At 35.4% G+C, this 19,257-nt stretch overlaps 1 protein-coding gene across 1 annotated transcript in view; it reads left to right on the top strand.

Annotated features, from left to right (window-relative positions):
- The first annotated feature begins 17,917 nt into the window (after positions 1–17,917).
- Positions 17,918–19,257, top strand: part of MMRN1 (multimerin 1) — a 57,549-nt gene continuing 56,209 nt past the window's right edge. Inside the window, exon 1 of the mRNA XM_059172789.1 lies at positions 17,918–18,592. Within this exon, the coding sequence (XP_059028772.1) occupies positions 18,018–18,592 (575 nt within the window). The 5' untranslated portion in view covers positions 17,918–18,017. The remainder of the gene's footprint in view (positions 18,593–19,257) is intronic.

Raw genomic sequence — 19,257 nt, 5'->3', positions numbered from 1 at the left:
ATTAGGGTCTGAGAATCTGGTTTGCATTTTAGGCTCAATGGTAAAGACCAGAATTTAACAAATGGGAGAACACACATAATCTGATTAGCATTTTACATAAATTATCCCTGGTTGCAGTAGACAAAGTAGTATTTAGGGATTGAGAAGGCTTCAGTAAACTTGACATTACTTTTTTTTTTTTAAGATTTTTAATTTATTTATTTGAGAGAGAGAGCATGAGCAGGAGTGGGGTGTGCAGAGAGGGGTAAGAACAGAGGGAGAGGGAGAAGCAGACTCCCTGCTGAGCAGGGAGCCCAATGCAGGGCTTGATCTCAGGACCCTGAGATCATGATCTAAGCAGAAGGCAGACAACCCACTGAGCCACCCAGGTGTCCTAACTTGACATTACTTTTGAAAATTGCTTTCACAATTATTCTAGAGATACAGTGATCAGATAAAAAGAGAAAAATTTTGACTCATGAAGTTAATTTTCCACAAGGAGATTCTCTGTCTCCATACATATACACACATGCACATAAATTTAATGAAAATGAATATGTAAGAAAAGTAATGTCTAAAGGAGTCCCATGTCACTTTACTTTCTTTTGGCTCTTTAAAATGCTTATTCCTTGGGGTGCCTGGGTGGCTAAATCAGTTAAGTGTCTGATTTAGGCTTAAGTCACAGTGTTGCCACCTGGGATCTCTCCTGGCCTTGTCACCTGTCAAACTCTGCACTCAGCCAAGAGTTTGCTTCTCTTTTTCCCTCTTGCTCTGCCCCTCCCACTGCTCATGCTCTATCTCTTTCTCTCTCAAATAAATATATATAAATTTTTTAAAATTTTTTTATTTTTTTATTTTTATTTTTTTTTAATTTTTATTTTTTTATAAACATATATTTTTATCCCCAGGGGTACAGGTCTGTGAATCACCAGGTTTACACACTTCACAGCACTCACCAAAGCACATACCCTCCCCAATGTCCATATATATAAATTTTTTTAAAAGATTTTATTTATTTATTTGACAGACAGAGATCACAAGTAAGCAGAGAAACAGGCAGAGAGAGAGGAGGAAGCAGGGTCCCTGTGGAGCAGAGAGCCTGATATGGGGCTCGATCCCAGGACCCTGGGATCATGGCCTGAGCCTAAGGCAGAAGCATTAACCCACTGAGCCACCCAGGCGCCCCTATAAATTTTTTTTTAATGAAAGACTTATTCCTTCATCTTACATTACAGTTTTTTAGAAGACACACAAACATGCTCTGCTCTCCCATTACAAATATGTATATTATATATACACACACATAATTATTTATATATTCTATATGTTACATACTAGCTTATGCATGTACACATGTAAATATTATGCATAGATATGATATAGTATATACATAACAATACATAGACACTACATATAATATGCTGCATACTAAATTATTTAAAAATATTGTTTTCATTTTTTAAAAATTTCAATAAGATACTAACTTTACTAGAATAATTCGAACAGTCGAACCTCAGTTTTGTCATGCCCAATACTGTGCATCATGCTCACACAATATTTTTGTTGAATTCCTATATTTCTGTTTATATATTTCTATGAAAATAATTTTATATTTTTCTTAGAGTGAACAATTGTTTCAAATGCCTTTGCCTCTTTTTAAATTTTATATGGAATTATATTCATCTGAGCATAATTTTTTATTTTACAATGTAATTAAGTCAGACATTAGTGTCAAAGCAGGAATATTTTTATTTACTTATGATTCACGATTTAATTCATTCTACTTGTGATGAGAGAATATATTTATAAGGTAATTCAGGAGTTTTCTTCCCGGACTTTAAATAGTACAGGCTAGTGGAGCATAGAGGACAGCTGGGAGCAATACTTTTTTATAAAATTTTGTGATAGAATTTTTAACTGCTTCATGTGAGAGATTAATGATAGTATATTATGGTTCTACCTATTTCCTAAAAGCTAGGTAGCTAATGGAATACATGCCTCAAAAGCAGACACTAAAAACCCACTGAAATTTAGTTACAATGACATTTCCACCCATATGCATCTAAACTTTCAAAAATGTTTCACACAGACATATGTATATGCCCTAAAATCTGGAGACTGTTTTTCAACAATGAACAATGTGTTTCGTTGGGGGGTCTTGGCTGATTGGAGCAAAAAATCTCTAAGGGAGCAAATTATGTATGAGGAAGAACTCAAACTTACGTCAAAGCTGTTACTACTTTTAGCTACAGAGGCAGGCACCATATATTTATTGATCACCTACCTATCTTATGCCAAACAAGTCCTGAAGGATTTAAAAGACAACAAAGCAGAGGTCTTCCCACTGGCTTGCAGAAGAGTTGTTTACTCAAAAGAAAGGTGACAAATGTCAGAAACTGAGTGAAGGAATTCAGCTGACTCAAATCTATGTTCTAGAAAAATTCTGTCTGAGATGCAGACTTCCAAGAACTCATTTTCCACCCACTCACAGGAGCTGTACAAGAAACTATAGAATGCTCTAGCAAAGAATTAGAATAGACTTATCCTTGAGGTGTGGCTGACTATGAAATGCTCTCAGGAATGCAGCCCAGGGCTGCAATAATGGTGTGAACCAAAAAACTAAGAGCAGTTTACTCTGGTTTCCATTACTGTTTTTCTTGTTTCTAAATGGGATCAAATTAAAAGTCAAAATCTTAATAACTATGTTTATAGATTATGCCCATTTCCATACAGACTTAAATATTACTAATTAACAAAATATATTGCCATCAAGAATATTGAGAAAAGTCTTAGTCTTGCATTATTTGGAAGACGTTAATCACCGGTGGTGACTAAACCTTCAGCTTAGATAACACTTTTTAGTAAGAATCTCGGATCAAATGCAACACTGAAAGGACAGGAGGCGGGCTGGGGTCAGTGCCCTCAGGCATCTTAGTTTCTTGGTCTCTGGGCTTCTGTTGCTAGGCATTCACAGAGAGAATAATGGCAGGGCCATTGTAAGGGTGCTTTTTCCCTCTGCCCCTCTTAAGCTCCCGTTTCTCTGCTTCTGCAAATAAGTGAACATTTGGAGACAGCCTAAAGAGAAGCCCACAGAGGTTTCCACATGTTAGCGTCTAGTATACATCATGTGCAAAGGATATTAAGGTAAGAGCGACCCATGACTTTTTTTTTTAATTAACATTCTGCTTGAAAGAAAAAAAAAAGTAAAGATAGAGGAGTTTGCTATTGTTGCTTCTAATGAGATTACAGGTCTATTTTGAGTATTAATAGTGTTAGCACTTTGTGTAACATACAATGAAAAAGAATTTTAAACTTTGTACTTTCCTTTGAAATGTGTGACACATCATAACCCTGTAGGAATGGGTGTGGGGAAAATCTTTTGGCAGAATTTAACCATGTTTACGAAAATAGCCTGAAGAAAAGCATTATATTGGAAACTGTTGGAATGTTATTATTCCTCATGGCACAGTCAATTGTTAAGCTATTCTTTTAGTTGATAAACTAAATCGTCTACTAAATCAACAGACTTTGTTTTGTGAAACTGTTACTTTTTTTGGAAGTAGTATGTTGCTGCTTAAACTTTACAGATACTCTGATTGCTCCATATATAGAAGCACAGGGGAAGACAAGCGATGCATTTGCAAATATGGCTGCTTTCTTTTGAAACCAAGCGCTGTGTTGGCTGTTTGTACTAGTTTCCTAATGTCACAGAAGTTGACTTCTATTGTTAACAAGAATTAAGAATCTAACTAGGTGAGATCGGTTATCCTTGGGGAAAGGGTTTAGCTGAAGCTGTAGACTTAAAGAGTTTGGATTCAAATGGCATCTCTCAGCTTTCAGTGACATACCTTGGCCAGTTACTTGATTTCCTGGTAAAATGGGTATCATGAATCACAATGTTACAAGTTGTTTGAGAAATGAAACAGGATTAATATAGTTATGTGCCACTCAATGCAATACTTAGCACAGAATCAGTGCATAATGAGCTAACAATCATTATAATTGTCTGGAAAAGGCAAATCATCGTTATTCTGTCCTTCTTTTGGCCTAAGATCTGTCCCCTGAGAGTTTCTAGAACAGAGGAGTCACACAGAAGACTTTCTATTGTGTAGAGTAAGAGTAAGGATTAAAGACATGCAAGAATAGGTGGGTCCAGTCTTTTGCCTTGGGAAGAGAAATGGAAATTAAGTGTAGGATTGGTAAAGAATAGCTCTGGTTTCTTGAGATAATAATATTCCAATTTTTACCAATATGTGACTTTTCATTGTATAAAGTGGTCCCATAGGCCCTGAGCCATGTAATCATTGGAGGAAGAATACAGAGGAGGTAACGGAAGCGTGGTGAGATCAAAAGACATGTCTAAAACCATAAGAGTGGTACATGACAGAACAGGATGAGAAAAAAAATCTCAGGTTCAAACTTGCATCCATTGGACAGACTACCCCCTTTCTACACTACCCTGCCTATGGTTCTCAAAGGAATAGTTAAATCAGATTCAGAAGAAAGTGGTCCATGAAAATAAGATAGAAACTGTGTTCACTAGGCTAGATGTATTTGGGAGAGAGATTATTATCTCTTGGGATTTGAAGGCAGAAGCACTGATAAAATTAAAGGAAGGTTATTTATTGATTTTTTCAATGAAAATCTGGAGAATTTCTTTGCCTATATTCATAGCAGTGCTTCAAGCAGTAATTTCCTTTTCTGCTTCTTTAATTTAGCCAGTGATACACAGATTTGCATACAGAAAGATCAGTAACAAACTGTAACTACCAATGGAGGTAATTTCTTAATTTTATTGGTGTGTTGCTAGCATCTAGTTAAATTTAAATTATAAATTCTAATCTAGCAAATATGTACTTTAAAACTAAAATTTCATTGTAAATTTGAAGCAGACACATTTATAACCTATTTCTTAAATTTAGGAACTGCTTATTATAAAGTATTAAAGGACTTCAAGGGAATGTGGCTCTAAGTCATGGCATACAAAATTTCTAAAATTTGAGAATTAACATTGGGTGTTCTTGTTTTTTAAGAAAGAATTCTACCTCTAAAGGCAAGTGTTCTCATTTTGTGTGAACGATAATATATGAATAAACTGTTTGTCTCTTCTTTCCTTTTCCTTTTTTTTTTTTTTTTTAAATGAAGGTCTGAGAAAAGAATATTAAATGAAAGGTGGTTTTGTGTTTGTCAGAGTTGCCCAGGACAAATGTAAAATGTCATTCTAATCAGTACTCTTACTACAACTTTAGTAATGGTGTATCTAGCTTTGATTCATAGTCCTACCCAGTTAAGTATTGTACACCTTCTTCAATCTATTGATTTATTATTACAAATTATACATTAAATCCATTTCCACAGGGTTATATTTCAATTTATGATTTAACTTTTGAGAACTGAACAATAATGATAGAACTAATGAAGGAACTGGCTGTAATAAGTTATACATCAAAGTTACTAAGAATACTTCAGATGAAAGTGGAGTGTTTTGTGAGCTATTTTTGTTCTGATTATAACACTTGTTTACGACATCTGGCCATTTCCTAAATTTATTACTAATGAGAGTTTGTCAGCAGCTGATATATCTCTAAATTTAAGCTATATTTATTTAATTTGGGTTGTTATTACATGAACCATTTCCTGCTGCTTAAGAAAAGTATATTTTGCAGAAAGAATACTCTCATATTTTGATGATATCTATATGTTACAACATTTCAGTAGAATGAGCATTCTTCTTTAATTCTACAAGATGGGGGAAATACTATTCGTTTTTCATTTTTCTACAATAAGTGGGTTTTGTCATGATAAAATAATAATAATAATTGTTGGATTGCTCTTCAGCTACTTAGTATTAGGTTTTCATTGTTGCTGTTTTTTAATAAATTCATGTTCTTGATATTTAACCATGTTTACCAATATTTTGGCTTAACAGTAAATATATATATGGATATATGTAATTACTAATATATGTGTATGTGTGTGTAAATGTATCTATTGTTGAAACAGTACTTTAACATTATCCCCCCTTAATAAAATTAGAACAGTTTAAGCTTTAAATTTGATTGCGTGTAGGTGGTTTTAAGAGAATATATTATGAAGACAGAGTTAAGTATAGAAAGACTACTTTCTATATTTGGTTTTAGAAAACCTAAATTTTAGTCCTGATTCTAACAGTGAAGTTTTCTTAGTGTGCCACTGTATTCTTATCATCTGTTTCATGTTCCAGGCATATGAAATTTTTGGTAAATACCAAGCTGAACTAAGTTGACTTTCTGTCCTAGAGATCATCTCTGCTCCACAGAAAAATGTAAGAATTAGATTTGTACTATTTCGAAAAGGAAAGATTGTATACTTGATTTAAGAAAAATCAACTCACTGCTAAAAGGGGGCAAACATTCTTTTTTTTTTTTTTAAAGATTTTGTTTATTTATTTGACAGAGAGAGACACAGCGAGAGAGGGAACACAAGGAGTAGGAGTGGGAGAAGGAGAAGCAGGCTTCCTGCCAAACAGGGAGCCAGATATGGGGCTCGATCCCAGGAAGCTGGGATCATGACCCGAGCTGCAGGCAGAGTCTTAACCCACTGAGCCACCCAGGTGCCCCAGGGGGCAAACATTCTTGATTTCAAGTTTATTACGTTCTTTTTCTTACGCTTAAAAAATCAGTGTGTAAATTACATACAACCAAATGCTCAGTTCTTAAATGTTCAATTCACTGATTTTGATAGTTGTGTATACTCAGTACCCACAACCCAAAGCAAAATGTAAAATATTTCCATCATCTCAGAAAGATCTTTCATGTCCATTGCTAATAAATCCTCATACTTCCAGAGGAAGCTAGTTTCTGATTTCTACCACAAATTAGTATTTCCTGTTCTTGGACTTCATATACATAGAACTATAACATAGGTACTCTTTTCTGTTTCATATCTCTCACTCAACAGATTGAGTGAGAGATTCACTCATGTTATTACATATATCAGCATTTTATTCTTTTTTAGTCTTGGTTTATTCTTGGTCTGTTCCCTTATCCCTTGCTCCGCTCTGTTTCAGCGTTTACACCTGCGTATTGGGTAGGGAATAGTTTCGGGTGTCCAGTCAGGAAGTCAGGGGCCTCCTATCTCTCCTGCCTAGACCTTAACCCCCTCTCTATTCATGGGGCAGGACCTGTGAGCAGAAAGAGCACCTAGATTTTGAGGAGTGACTGACTGACGATATACTTTTAAATTAGTGGGGGTTAGGAATAGCACAAGTCTCCAAGGAATCTGGAAGCAAGGCTTTCAGGACCTTGAGGGGCCAGCTGCTGCTAGGATAAGTTTACTTTAAACATTAAGGCACTAAGGCAGCCCTGAGTTCCTTGAGGAAGGTCACACTCTGCATGTTTCAGGTGCGTATCGAGGGCCGCAAGCTGTAAGGGGATTTTAACTGAAGCTTCATTTCTTTTGCCTTTGCTTCCCACATCACTTATGACTTCATAATTGCCACACAGTCCTCCAAAGTGGTGGTACCATTTTACATTTCTACTGGAAGAATGTGAGAGTTCTGATTGCCTTACTCCCTTCCAGCACTTAGTGGCGGTGTTGTTGTTGTTGTTCTTTTATTTCTTGTTCTTCTAATGTCTGAGAAATAGTATCTAATTATGGTTTTAATTGCTTTGCTTTGCTCTGATAACAGAATATGTAGGACACCTTTCATGTGTATCATTTGTATCTCTTTGTTATGTGTCTATTCAAAGGGCTTTTGCCAAATTATTAACTGGATTATTTGTCTTTTTATAATTGATTTATAGGAATTCATTTTCTATTCTGGATGGGTAATTTGTTCATATATCTAAATTACTGTTATTTTTATCCAGTGCAGACTTTGCTATTCATTTTCTTAATTGTGTCCTTAAAAAGCTGAAGCTTTGGGCCCCTGTTTGGCTCAGTTGGTTAAGTAATTGCCTTCAGCTCAGGTCATGGTCCTGGAGTCTCTCATCAACCTCCTTCCTTGGCAGAGATTCTGCTTCTCCCTCTGACCCTCCCCCCTTTTCATGCTCTCTTTCTCTCATTCTCTTTCTCTCTCTCAAATTAATAAATAAAAACTTAAAAAAAAAAGGCTAAAGCTTTTAGTTTTGAAGAGGTTCAATGTATCACCTTGTTTATGGTGCATGCTTTCTGTGTCCTATTGAGCCTGCTTCCCCCTCTCTCTCTGCCTGCCTCTCTGCCTACTTACGATCTCTCTCTCTCTCTGTTAAATAAATAAATAAAATCTTTAAAATAAAATAAAAATTTGTGTACTTATTTGCTCCAGTATCTTTTAAAAATAAATCTATAATAAATAAATAAAATAAATATAAAATCTAATAAGTTTTTTTTATTATTATTATTATCATTGAATTGACAGTGCTTTTACCCAAAATCAGTGTGGATTGATTTCTGGGCCAACACTTTTCTTCAGGTGTTCTGTTTTTGGAGAAAATGCTCACTCTTGCATTATTTGGAACCGGTATTATACTGTTCTGACTACTGTAGATTAAAACTTAAAATTTGAGAGTGTGAGCAATCCAGTTTAGTTCTTTTAAAAATTTCTTGACTATTTTCCACCCATTAGATTGTTAACTGGCCTAAATTCACTGATTAGGAGGGTTCTTTATTTTATTTTTTTTTTGAGGATTTCATGGAATTTCTATATGCATAATTATATGATCTCTATAAAAGAGTATTTTGCTTTTTCCTTTCCAGTCACTCTGCTTCTTGTTTCTTTTGTTTACCGTGTGATGGCCAAGACTTCCAACACAATTTTTACCGTGTGATGGCCAAGACTTCCAACACAATTGTGAGCAGAAGCTGTAAGAGCAAAGAAACATTTTTACTTGTTTTTTTAAATGGGGGGAAAGCATTTAAAGTTTGTGATTGGTAAAGATGTTATCAGCACATGCTTTGTTGATACTTTTGTATTTCTAATGTGCAGAGACATTTTAATATAAACCAGTATTTAATTCTGTTCAGTGCTTTGCTGTACTCGTTTAAACTCATACTTTTAAAAAATTAATTTATTTTCTTTTGCTAATATGGTGAATTACATTGCTTGATTTCTAAATGTAAACCAACCTTGAATTCTAGGAATAATCCTCATGTGGTCATGATATAGTAGCCTTTTACAATATTTAGTTTTCATGTCTATGAAGGATATTAATCTATGGTTTTATTTTTCTTAAAATATTTGGTATTATAATATTTGGTATTTGGGTTTTTTTTACCTCATAGATTGAGCTGGGATATATTATTTCTTCTTCTATTTTTGATAAAACTTCATGAAGACTTGTCATATTTCTTCCTTAAATTTTTTATAGAATTTACTGGGGAAGCCATTTGGGTCTGCAGTTTTCTTTGTTGGAAAGTTTTTATCATGAATGAGGCCTTTTAGATTTTTGCTTTTATGTATTTTTTTATCACTTTTAATAAGGTTTTTTTAAAGAAATATATTCATGTCATTTAAATTGTCACTATATTGATATGTAGATTTTCTGGAGACAAATTCTTTCAGGTTTTGCTTAATGAAGATGTCTTTATTTCCCATTTACTTTGAAGAATATTTTTACTCGAAATATAATTCTAAATTAACAGATTCATTTTTCTTTTGAATAGTTTAAAGATGTCTTTTGGCTTCAACCTGCATTAACTATATTTAATGAAAAATCAGCCATAATTGTTTTACACTTTATGTAATATGATTTTTTTTAAATTATCAAGTGCTTTCAATATTTTCTTTTGCTTTTTGATTTTGGTGTTTCATGATTTCACCTGTAATGTGTCCAGGCATAATTTTCTTCTTAGGGGTTTCTGAACTTCTTGAGTGTTTGAATTGATTTTGGAAAAATAGTGAAAAATATTAATCCATTATCTTTCAAAATTTATCTTTTGTCCCAATCTCTCTTTTCTCCTTTATTTTTATCTTTATATACTTCAATTAGATGTATGTCATACTGTATGAAAGTGTTCCACAGATCTCAGACACTGTTCCTTTTGTCTACACATTTACCCTTTTTGTCTTTCAGTCTGAGTAATTTCTTTTTTGACCTGTCTTTAAATTAGTTGATGGCTTTCTTTGATATTTCCACTGTGCTATTAAGCTTATCAAATGAGTTCTTTATTGTTGATGTCATTTTTTTTTTAAAGATTTTATTTATTTATTTGACAGAGAGAGATCACAAGTAGGCAGAGAGGCAGGCAGAGAGAGAGAGAGAGAGGAGGAAGCAGGCTCCCTGCTGAGCAGAGAGCCCGACGCGGGACTTGATCCCAGGACCCTGAGATCATGACCTGAGCTGAAGGCAGCGGCTTAACCCACTGAGCCACCCAGGCGCCCGATGTCATATTTTTTTATATCTAGCATTTCCATTTAATTTTTTAACAGTTTTATCTCTGATGAAATTCTCTTTGTGGTGAGAAATGTTGCCTGGATTTTCTACCACCTTCTATCATAGTTATGTTAAATTGACTTTCTAATACATCTAATAACTCAGTCTTTCCTGAATCTTTTTCTATTGATGTTTTCTTTCTTCTTCTTCTTCTTTTTTTTGTTTTTTTTGTTTTTTTAAGATTTTATTTATCTATTTGATAGAAACATGTTGAGAGAGGGAACACAAGCAGTGGGGAGTGGAAGAGAAGCAGTCTTCCCACTGAGCAGGGAGCCTGATGTGGGGCTTGATTTCCAGGACCCTGAGATCATGACCTGAGCTGAAGGCAGACCCTTAATGACTGAGCCACCCAGGCACCCCTGATGTTTTCTTTCTTAACTATAGGTCACACTTTTCTTTTTTCCTTTTTTATTTTTTTAAGATTTATTTATTTGTTTATTTGACAGACAGAGATCACAAATAGGCAGAGAGGCAGGCAGAGAGAGGAGGAAGCAGGCTCCCTGCTGAGTAGAGAGCCCAACCTCAATCCCAAGACCCTGAGATCATGACCTGAGCCGAAGGCAGAGGCTTTAACCCACTGAGCCATGCAGGCGCCCCTAGGTCACATTTTTCTTATTTCTTCATTTGTCTCACAATTTTTGGGAAGCATTGTGTATATAAGAACTGCAGTAAGCAAACTTTGCCTCAGATAAGGGCATACCTTTAGTTCTGTCAGGCCTCTGGTGTGGGGGCCGAGTCACAACAATTTGTATTTGAGCAAGGTCTAATCTAAACTAAAGTTTTTGGGGGCACCTGGGCAGCTCAGTGCCTGCCTTCAGCTCAGACCATGATCCCAGGGTCCTGGGATGGAGGCCGGCATTGACTCAGCCAGGAGCCTGCTTCTCCCTCTCCCTCTGCCACTCCTCCTGCTTGTGTGCTCTCTTTCTCTGTCTCTCTCTCTCTCTCAAATAAATTTTAAAAAATAATAAAAAATAAACTAAAGTTGTTTCCCCTTTTTTTAAAATTTTTTAATTTTTTTATTTATTTGACAGAGATCACAAGTAGACAAGAGAGGCAGGCAGAGAGAGAGAGAGAGAGAGGGAAGCAGGCTCCCTGCTGAGCAGAGAGCCCAATGCAGGCTCCCTGCTGAGCAGAGAGCCCAATGCAGGACCTGATCCCAGGACCCCGAGATCATGACCCGAGCCAAAGGCAGCAGCTCAACTCACTGAGCCACCCAGGAGCCCCATGCCTTTTATTGGTTTTAACTCAACACAGTCTTTAAATACTTTGACAGCATGATTAGGATTTTCTTTTCAACTAAAGTCTCTGAGCACAGACAAAACTCCAGAGAGTTCTAACCATTCACAACACAGAAGAAAGGCTCTGAACTTTGTAGGGTGTAAGGTCTAAAATTAAGGTGCAGTATCATGTGCTGCCTTGACATGTGGAACCTTGACATGTGGAACCCAAAAGGCCATAGATGGTCTAACCACAAGTCGTCTTCCCCACTTTGCCCTGGTGGATAAGGTTCCCTGTCAAACAGTCCTCTTTATCAGAGGGACCAGGCACATTTCCTGCTTGTCTCTAAGTCATAGGTTTCAATTCCCTGTCAGTCTGTAGAATTATTTAAACAAGCCAAGTGCATCCTCCCAGGGGAGCCAGAAGGCAGCCCACACTCTCATTATGATAAAGTCTTCTTCATGCCCCTAGTTGTTTATCCTGTTCCTCAGCACTACCTCTGTGTGACCCTGTATAGTATGTGATGATGTCCTCCTCAGTGTGAGTGTATGTATAAACTGCTGCCAGTTTCATCCATCCAGTGTCAGGTATCATGTGTTCAGCCATCCCCATAACTCTAGGCTGGGAATTCCTCCTCATCCGTGGGGTGAAGAAGAGGTGATAAAACACAGGGGGAGACCTCCTACTTTATAGTAAGAAAGCATTTTTAAAAACAACTCTGGTGAGTTCCCTTATTTTTCTAGATCCACCTGTGAATTTCTACACCATGAAGATATCTCTCTGAAGTTTTGTCTCCTTCTCCAGCCTTTTGGGGACCATTGGAGTGTAGTCAGTGAAGACCTGACATGCTTCAAAGCTATTTTTATTTTCTAGTTCTCTTTCCTTTACCCAGCCATTGGAGGGTTAGAGCAGTGACTCATTGGAGCTCCCTTGATAGTGAAATTTCTAGCTTCTCTATTGGCCTTTTTCTGACAGCCAAGGGAGGGACGGGGGCTGACAACTTGCTGCAACCTTACAAAGGTAGAAGTCTAAGGTCCTCCATTCAGCCTTTGCTGCAAAGTGGGGGTGGGATCACATGTTTTCTGTAGCTTTGGTGGGGATAGTGCAGCGATTGTCTGACTAGATTCCTGTCTTTGTGAGCTCACCTTTTTTTATTCCTTTTTGGCCTTTTTTGAAACTTATTGTTGTGCCATTGTGTTCCCTGTTTGCCAAGTTCTCCACCACTGGGATATGAGACAGAAAGAAAATTCAGGAAACCCAATGCTGTGGTATTTCTTGGGTCCTCCTTGCAGTATGGCTGTTTTTTCTCTACCTTTCAGAGTCTTCTTTTGTTTGTTTGATATATACTGTCAAGGATTTTCAGATGTACTTAGCAGGAGGAAAAAGGAAGAATTATATGTGTTTCATATTTTTAGGAAGAGTCACTCAATGGCTAGACATAAATTGGGAAATGAAATATTGTTATTTTTTATATTTTCAAAAGAAATTATTCTTAATTTCATTTCAAACATACTGTTTTCCTTAAATAGAAAATATAAATTAAGCACTAAGATAATGTTGCAAACGATATATCAATATAGACTTTTGCTTATGAGGGATATTTGGTCTTGTGTTATCAATGTGTTCTTTATGTCCTTAATCATAAAGTTAAAAATTTGATATTAAGACCAATTATGTTGTGTTTTCTTTCCTGACAAACTAATAATATGCTTCTCTCACTTAATATTAAGAATAATATAATTCATTTCACTTCCATATTTCCTTTCCTACCAACCCACTAAGACCTAAATTTTGTTCTTAATTTTAATTTGCATACTTAGATTTTTTTCCTGGCATTACGACTTCCTCATTATCCTTTAATACACAGATCTTAGTCTTCGCTTTGATTCTCATGTGCGGGCCTGGTTTTAAAATAACCTATTTAAACCACATTTTAAAAAACAGGTGAGGTAGAAACAATGGGCTTTTTAAATTTTATTTAGGGAAGATTGACAAGAGGCAATCTGGTTGAAGGGGTATTATAGGAGATTTTTGAAGTTTATTCATAAAGTAAGTATATATATATATATATATATATATATGTATATATTTAGATTGTTTTTTGTTTCTTTTGTGTGGCTATAAGTTGGAAAAATAGATCCCCTTTTTAACCCTCTAATAGGTGCTATTACTGAAGTACATTCACAGTTTCATCCATTCATTAATTTATTTAACAAATATTTACTGAATGCCAATGAAGCACTGTCCTAGATGCTGGGAATGCAGCAGTCTTCTGCTATCCTGGAGGTTCCATTCTAACAAATGAAGAAGCATACTATTGTGCTGTCAAAAATAAAGCAACGTCATCTCTTACAGTACTGTACAGAAATTGAAAAAGGCACCCAACCAAAGAGGAAAAAAAAACCAAAAAACAAAAGTTTAGACAAAAGGCAAACTTATAAAAACACAAACTTTCCCCTCTAATTCCATTAACGCAAATTTTAGTCATTAAATTATTAGTATACCTCATTATATGTTTTAGTTGTGAGATAAAAGCAAAAAATAAAGAAGTTAAAAAAAAACATTGAGAAAATGAATTTAAGACAACTTGTCAATTATTTTCCTCAAACTTCTATAAATGTAGAAATTTACTACTTCTTTTATGGGATATATTTTCAGATGTGGAAAAAATCAGAATAGGACATAAATATCTGTTCTATCAATTACCATTGTGTTATTCTAGGACATCATTTAACTTCGTTAAACTTAATTTTTTTATCAGCAAAAATGAAAGTAGAATACTTATCCACCATGACTGGGAGAACTAAATAAATGCCAAATTTAACTTATCTAGCACATTTACGGCTCATGAAAATCTCCCTGAAATCTGTTTCTTTCCCTCCCCCAGCCTTTTGACTGTATGCTTGCAACAGCCTTTGTGTGTGTGTGTGTGTGTGTGTGTGTGTGTGTGTGTGTATTCAAGAGGTTTTCAATATTTTCGAGCAACATAAAATTGAAAAAGGCTTAGAACTTTGTTTTCTGTGATTATTTTTTAGACGGTGACAATTTATGGAAGAGGGTTATAAGAGGTTAGGGCTCCTAGGTTGTTCACTCTGTTAAGCATATATGCTTTGGGCTCACATTATGAATACAGGGTCCTGGGACTCAAGGTCATGATCCCAGGGTCCTGGGATCCATCAAGCTCCCTGCTCAATAGGGAGTCTGCTTCTCTCTTACCTTTTGCCCTCCCATCTACTCATGCTCTCTCTCTCTCTCTCTTTCAGAATAAATAAATAAAATATTTGATAAATAAATAAATAAATATTTCAAACTATTTTTAAAAATAAGAATTTCTCATGTGAAAAAAGAATGAAGCTGCTCAGAAATCCTATTAATCTATTAGAAGTTATTCTATACCCCAACATTCTATAAAGGATAATATTCTTACAGCCCTAAAAATTGCTTTAAATAATACATACCATCATCGGCAAACAATAAAATCCTTAATCTAAGATTCTCTTTTAACTCATTTATATTTCTATTTCAACTTAATAAACATTTTTTCTAGTGATTAGAAAATTGATTCATGCATATTATAAGGGAGAAAAGAAAAATACAGTGAACACATTATCTCATTACTTGGAGAGAACCCAATTTGCAATATGTATTCAATGCTATATTTGTGATAAATGAAAAATAACCCAAAAAACCTCCTGATAGTACATAATATAATGATAATATATCATATTATATATCATATATCATAATATAATAAGTTTCATAGTTCCTTTCTTTTAAAATTACTCAAAGTTAATAAATGGCAATAGGGTAAAACAAACTAAAAACAACCTAATGGATAATGTGGGGTATAGCAAAATGATGGGATACAAGTATATGAAACTCTGATGATATAGTTTAATCCACAGATAGTATTTAAAGCAGTTAGAAGAATGGATTGAGTATCTTTAGGCAGTAATCGCAGAAATATAATTTTTCTTAATTGTTATTTGGTGAGTATTTGTATTTGGTGAGTCCGAGGAAGCAGAATTTGAGGTTAGGCCTCTGACAGTTTCTGGAGAACAGATATTTTATGTCTCCAATTACAGGGTGATCTATACATCTAAAACCTCCAAATGTGCTGGGGATTCTCTGGAGAGTTACATGGAAAGATGGCTTGGTGGACTGATAATGAGATACAGAACCTTTAGCCTTTTGATCACAAGGTCATTTGTAAGCTAGAAAGAGGGTAACCAAAAGTCGTTATTGGTCAATACCTTGCAAGAGCAAAATGAATTGCTTAGCTCAGTTCAGTTTTTATTTCCATTTGAGAGCTATTTGTTACCAGTTATAGATCCAATAAGTGACCCTTTACCACTAAAGTTCACTTGTCCTGAACAGGATTAAGATGTATTTTACAAACCATGGAAGCCAAAAAAAAAAAAAAAAAAATCGTGTGCTATCATTCTGGTTGTTTCTTAAGCTTTCAAGGCAGCCTATTCCTCTGCTTTTATTAAATCTAAGAAAATGTATTTAAAATTGTACACTAAATAGAAGATTTTTACTTGGGTTTTCCTGAATTACTAGTTTGCTCTAAGCCAAGGCTAGTTGTTCGTGTCTTTTACAGATAAAGATGCTGTAATGTCTTTCTCTTAGTAGTAAAAAAAAAAAAAAAAAAAAAAAAATTGTGTTATGAAAATTATACAGTTTCATTGTTCTTTTTAGTGATGAATTACTGCCTGGATTATCTGTGTTGGATCTATTTACTTTTTTACTAATGCAAGGTTTGTTGGATTTTTCTGTGGTATATATTCAAGAAACAGATGGGTTTTAATTCATATTAAAGTTAATTAGGGTTTCTACTGATTAGTATGTGTCTTGGTTTAAATAACTTATTATAGATCTCTAATTTGTCAACAGTATACTTGTAGAAATAAATGGTAAAAATTAAAGGGAGGGAAGAAGTATTATGACCAAGTAGTTAGTAGTTCAGAGAAAAAGTAGGCCTTGTTCCAAATCCTGGTGCTCTGAATACAGGATTAGGGACAAGAGTATGTATCTACAGTAATATGTAACGCAACAGGCATGAGGTTTCTGGTTATCTATTTTTTCTTTTTTTGGTTATCCAATTCTGAAAGAAAAAAATTCTATGGCTGAATATCAGCAAAAGCCTAATGCTTTGCACAAAATGGGCAGAAAGATTAATTACACATAGATCTGAGCTTAAGATAACATAACAGACCATAAGCAAGTAGAGAGCCAAGAATATTCTTGCTTTATAATCTCAGCACCTAAGTCAGCTGAAGCTGACTGAGGGTTTGGGTAATTACTGAAAGAATGAAAGAGTGGATGAACTGTTATAATGTGTTATTTATATGTCCAAAGAGTCTGCTGTGGAATTTTTTTACAGATGAGAGAGCTTAATTGAAGCCTGAAAATCAGAGATTTGCTATAGTAGTGAAGTCATAAATCCTATGAAGCATCTCTACTAGGAAAACAACCATAGAAAAGTCTTTAATCAATTTAGTTCTCTATTACCTACAGTTAATATCCTTTTGCACCACAGTAGAAGTACAAAAGCATTATATATGATTCCATTTTAATCTATTTTCACATGACTTCATTTTTCTTCATCTGTTATTATCCAAAATTCTTACTATTCATTCCATAAACTGGTTCTGAGAAGTTCTAACAGCAAAATTTAAAGTAAGTTCCATATATACCTGTATAATTCAATAATCTACACTTCTATTTTTTGGTATTACTTGTCATCACTGAGATTAACTTCAAGTAATGCTTTGGCAGAAGTATATTTATAAAAATAGGGGTATATATATATATATATTTTTTTTTCATAATTCAGCCTGTGATGTGTAAAAGGTTAGGGACTCTGTCAATGAGTTTTTGTTTGTTGTGCATGCATATAAGCATTTGAACAAAATGTGATTCTCTGGATGGGGCACAGTGGAAAAGAAACGTCATAATTTCTTTTTCTCAGTTTCCCTGTGTAATAGAACAAAGTGTTAAACTCCTTGATCCAGCTCATCCAAACAAAATTCCATACTCTCTATCATCAATGTGAAATTTCTCTTCAAATCAGCAACCAATGAAACATGAGTGGACATAGGAAAGAAAAGTTACTTCATGTTTTTCTCATGATTTCCCTGATAATAATTGCCTGTGTTTTCCCATTTACCCTTAGCTTCGTCAGACACCCTTGGCCACCTCCATAGATCCATCCCACCCGAGGTCACAGATCACACAAAACCTAAAGAAACAGGAAATCAAACTTCCTGAGTCCATTACAAAACACAGAAACCTGTTTCCTCTGCACATCTCAAATTGGCAAAGCTCTGTCTTAGCGGAGTCAGTGTGGAAGCAGCTGTTGAAAAGACTAGAAGGACTGTATCTCCCAGTTTCACATGAGCTTTCTTGCTACAAACTACTGAGATGAAGAGAGCAAAGCTATTTATTCTGCTTTCTAGTTTATGGAATGGGGGCTTTGGGCTTATCAACACCACGCATACTTGGACAACCCCTGAGGATGCAAGCTCCCAGGAGAACATAGCCTCTGCTACGGTTTCTCTAAATAAAATGCTTCCAACCCCTCAGATCATGTCAGCTGAGATAGCTACAATTCCTGAGGCAAGAACCTTTGAAAAGCGTCTTCTAAAATCAACACTGCCTCCCTCAAAAAGAGGCACACCTCCTGAGGGTGTGGGAAACCAAACTCTCACACCCCCAGAGAAGACAGAAGGGGCGCTGAAGTTACAGCCTCTTGCCCTCCCAACCAAACCTAGCCTCAAGTTCAGCCCAAGAGCAGAGTCAGTGGTCCTTTCCAACTCTACAATGAAATTTCTTCAGAGCTTTGCCAGAAAGTCAAATCAACAAGCCATCTCTCCCAAAGCAGTTGCAGGCGACCTGGGAAATCGGTCCCCACGGGAAACATACCTCAGCAGAGGTGACAGCAGTGGAAGCCAGAAAACCAACTACCAAAAATCAAGTTTTGAAACAACTAGAGGAAAGTAAGAAAGATTCTTTCCTTTTCTTTCTTCTTTTTTTTTTCTCTCCTTAACTATAAAGTCTGTGAGATTGCAAGCTAACAGTTTCTCACTCTTAGAAAATGTTTTCATGTTCAGGATGAAATTGGATCACATTTCAGTTAGATAAGGTAATTAAGCATTACTTTATCTAATGTAGAAAAGATGAACCAAAAAAAATACAGCTATTTTGTTTTAATTGAACTGATCGTAGTCATTTATAATGGGGCTTTTACTTGAGATGCTCACTAACAAACACTTAATACTACAGTGATTGTTAGTTGCTTATTCAACTCAAGGGTATATTGGTGGGCCTCAAAAGGACACCCACAACATGAAGGAAAAATGACAGTACAGCGAGATGTGAACAGACTTAAAAGTTGACAGAGCCTGGTGCTGTTGAAGATATAATTCTCAAGATCAAACCAAGCAGAGCTGGGGTGGAATCCCGGATCCAGTAATGTCTCAGTTGGTGACTTTGAGCAAGTTAATGGGGCTCCCTGACTGCCTTTTTTCCTATGTAAAAATACAGATATGGTATGGAGGTACAGATAAAAATACCAAGTTCACAGAGTGATCCTGCAAGGTTCATATTATTTGAACATACTTAGATGTATGCTTCTCACAGAACAGGTGCTAAGAAACATATT

The sequence above is a fragment of the Mustela lutreola genome, chromosome 1 (assembly GCF_030435805.1).
Source record: "Mustela lutreola isolate mMusLut2 chromosome 1, mMusLut2.pri, whole genome shotgun sequence".
Lineage (NCBI taxonomy): Eukaryota > Metazoa > Chordata > Mammalia > Carnivora > Mustelidae > Mustela > Mustela lutreola.
This window is presented reverse-complemented; position numbering and strand designations above follow the sequence as displayed.